The 3,374-nt window shown below is 45.7% G+C and overlaps 1 protein-coding gene across 1 annotated transcript; it reads left to right on the plus strand.

Moving 5' to 3' along the window:
- Positions 1–695: 695 nt before the first annotated feature.
- LOC147885977 (uncharacterized) lies at positions 696–2,744 on the plus strand. Its single transcript, XM_087396913.1, has 3 exons — positions 696–1,449; positions 1,539–1,769; positions 1,879–2,744. The coding sequence occupies exons 1-3, from the start codon at positions 745–747 to the stop codon at positions 2,419–2,421; spliced, it is 1,479 nt and encodes a 492-aa protein (XP_087253039.1). The 5' UTR covers positions 696–744; the 3' UTR covers positions 2,422–2,744.
- Positions 2,745–3,374: the final 630 nt, after the last annotated feature.

Consider the following 3,374-nt stretch of genomic DNA (forward strand, 5'->3'; position numbering starts at 1 on the left):
AAGTGGTCCCCCACCTTTTTCCCCCGGGAGTATGTCCCCCCATACATTGATAAATGTATATATATATACAAAACCAAGGAGCACTTTCGCTCAATGGTTTTGTGGGAAAAAGAGTTTGTGAATCATTTAAGGGCTGAAATGACACAATCATTATGAGATTCAACGTGGGAAATTTGTTTTTCCCATGAAAACTCTTTTCCCACCATATCATTACCCCTTTAGTTTTCCCTACTCTCTATAGACTTCACCTGTGAGTGACGATCCTTCTCATCGTAATTGCCCATTACATGAATTAGGCCAAACCAAGGTGGGCAAGAAGAACTGCAAGAGGAGCCTTGTTTTACCCTGCAAATGATACCTGACGCACATCAAACTTGGCGAGCCGATGGATCTTGGTGGTTCACCCTTTCGCTTGCTCCTAAGGGTGGGTTCAGCAGACCACCCGCCCAGGAACAGAGAGAAATTGTAGGACTACGTCCGGGCGGGTGTGGTGTTCACACCAGTTGGAAGAAAACATTTAAACATGAGCGGTCTCACTCCGTTCACCTAGCAAGACGCACCTTCCTGCCTGCCGACCGGGCGGGCCGAGTGACACAACGATCAATGAATCAACACCTGGAGTGAGCTCTCAACCAGGGTTAAGTGAGGCTAAGGCAAACCTATAACCTGTTGGAGAAGATTTCTGTTTGCCATCTTCTTCTTCTTCTTGTGTTTGCAAGCGAGCAGGTGATCTTTTTGTTGGCTATGGTGGAGGACGACTCAGAATTTCAACAGACCCTGGGAGACCATCGCCATGGCCGCAAACGAGAGCTTCATGACCACGATATCCCGCCTCGTGATCGTCTCTCTCCCAAAAGAAGACGCGAAGATTATCATTCTCCCCGACGAAGCCGAGATTTTCATGGTGATCCTCATCCTTCTTCACGAGCAAGAGCTTCCCGGGGCGACGAGCGTTCTCCCCGACGTAGCGGAGATTCTCACAGCCGGGATGAGTCCTTTTCAAGAAGAAGAGACCTCCACGGTGCTGATCGTTCTGTAAGGAGACGAGATTTGCAAGGCGAGGAGGAATCCCCGACGAGAAGACGAGGCCGCTCTGAAGACGGTGACCTCTCTCCTAGAACAAGAAGAGAAGAAGAGGCATTTTCTCGGAGACCACCCAGGGACGAGAGGTATTATGCTGGCGATCATCGACACGCTCGCAGAGATAGACGATCTGAAGAAGCTCAGCATGGTTCTTACGACCGTCGTGAAGACGTGGGGGAAGACAAAGGAAGTGGTCGGCTTTCAAATTATCAGAGAAGATCAGACCGGGCTGAAGAAGAGTTGCCGGAATTGTACTCTGTCCACAGAGCGAAAGTGCAGTCTGTGCGGCCCTTCGGCATCTTTGTCCGACTTGAAGGCTTCGTTAAGCAGGCCCTTGTTCATCTGTCGCAGCTTAGTGATTACGAGGTTTCCTTGTCTGAAATCAGTCCTTTTTAAATTACCTCGGATGTAACAACCATGCCAATGTCTTAGTGTGGCGTTGTTCAACGCTTCAGGTGACGAACAGGGATGATCCGGACGAATTGAAGTTGCAGGCCATTGCGGCAGTCGCCGCAGAAGGCGATGAGGTTTGGGTGAAGGTAATATCGTTGAAGGAGGAAGGAGGCAATGTCAAAATTGGATGCTCTTTGAAGTTTGTGTCTCAAAAGAGTGGCCAAGATCTCGATCCCAACAATGTGAAGCTCGAGCAGAAACAATCTAGAGGCGATCGACAGGAGCCAAAAAAGGCCAGCATTCTTCTTTTTAATTTTCTGCCTACCCTTGAATTTCACCCAAGCCTCTGTTGGGAACAGTCTTTCGTGACAAATGCTTATTTCACAGTATTTGTCTGAACAGGCTACTCTAGATGCAATATACGATGTCGTGTGCCCTCGTTGTGGAGGCCACGGTCACTTGAAGACTGAATGTTACTCTTCTAATAAGAAACATTATGATCTTCTTCCGGATGTCGATGATCAGTTGCAAGAGCAGCCTCAGCAGCACAAACAAGAGAACAACTTCTCACAAGAGGCTGCTGCTGGCATTCCTGGTTTAGGTCGAGGACGGGCTATGGTTCTACCAGCTTGGATGAAGCATGGAATTGGAGCTAGCCTTCCGCAAGCCCTGGGAAGTGGCCTTAAGGAGAAGACAGTTTCAGAGCTGCCTGACCTGAGAGAGAAGAAAGTATCAGAGCTACCTGATAGAGTTACAACAGTTGAGGAAGCACTGGCTCTGATAGAACAGGTAAAGAAAGACAAAAGGGATAGAAAACATAAGAGGAGACACCGCAGGCACAGGAAGAAAGAAGGAACTGAAAAGGTGAGCAAACGGGGAGGCGGGAGAAGGAAGAAGAGAGGTACTGAACACAAAGCTGAGCAAGCAGGAGGATACGAGGGTTAAACATTTGTGACAGATATTTACTTTTACATCTTTTTCATTGGGATGACCAAGCTTTAAGCTTTTGAAGCTCAAGCAAATCATGAGACATTTTACCTCCAAAAATATTTTTGCCCCCAGTTCAACTGAGTCATGTGTCTGGTGTATCCCTATGCCAAACCTGTGTTTTTTATCATCATGGTGGAAGAGCAAAGAAATTAGCCTCAAGTTATGGCGTTGATAGGCTTTTAAGCCTTTGAAAATATGCTTTATGTCAATTGTAGCCCCAGTGAGAGTCTAATTGGCTTGGTCAAGTCCTAATCTGAAAACATGTCAGTCAGCTTGAATGTGTTTGTCTAGCCAGTCTTAATCATTCCCAGGAAAGTGTCATCCCAGCAAGGACTTGTACAAATTTTTAAAACACTTGCATTTTTTCAAATGCACACCGGTCTTCTTCTGAAGCCATTTTTCTTCCAATTATTGACCCGATTGCCTATAATTGTATTTGTTTTCGGAAGGGTGAGAGTTTTTACTGAGACTGTAATTCTAAAATCCGGGGCAGTTTATGCCCGGAGCAAGTATCAAGTTCAATGTTTACTTTGATGATGCATAGTGTATAAGAGGGGGAGACGAGGCTCAACACATGAATACATGAGAGAAATGTGCATTACACAACTGTGGTACGCAACGGTAAGGTGACCTTTTTAAGGTTCTAGAAACCCTAATCCCAACTCATAGCAGCAACTGTAATTTACTTTGACATACTTAACTCCCACCTTATAATTTTACGAGTACTTACTGGGGCTTTCATACTGTCAGATTCAACACATTTTTGACAACTTAGCTAGATGCGTAGTTGTTATTCTCATTTTCAGTGATTGTACATGAAACGATCTCATATAGGAAAAGCTATCTTCGTACAGACCATGAGTCTCCACAATCGCGTGTTGAATAGTTGTGGTCTTTAGTCTCACATA

Source organism: Dipteris shenzhenensis, chromosome 25 (assembly GCF_047967505.1).
Source record: "Dipteris shenzhenensis isolate YYH24624 ecotype China chromosome 25, Dip_SZ_1.0, whole genome shotgun sequence".
NCBI classification, from domain to species: domain Eukaryota; kingdom Viridiplantae; phylum Streptophyta; class Polypodiopsida; order Gleicheniales; family Dipteridaceae; genus Dipteris; species Dipteris shenzhenensis.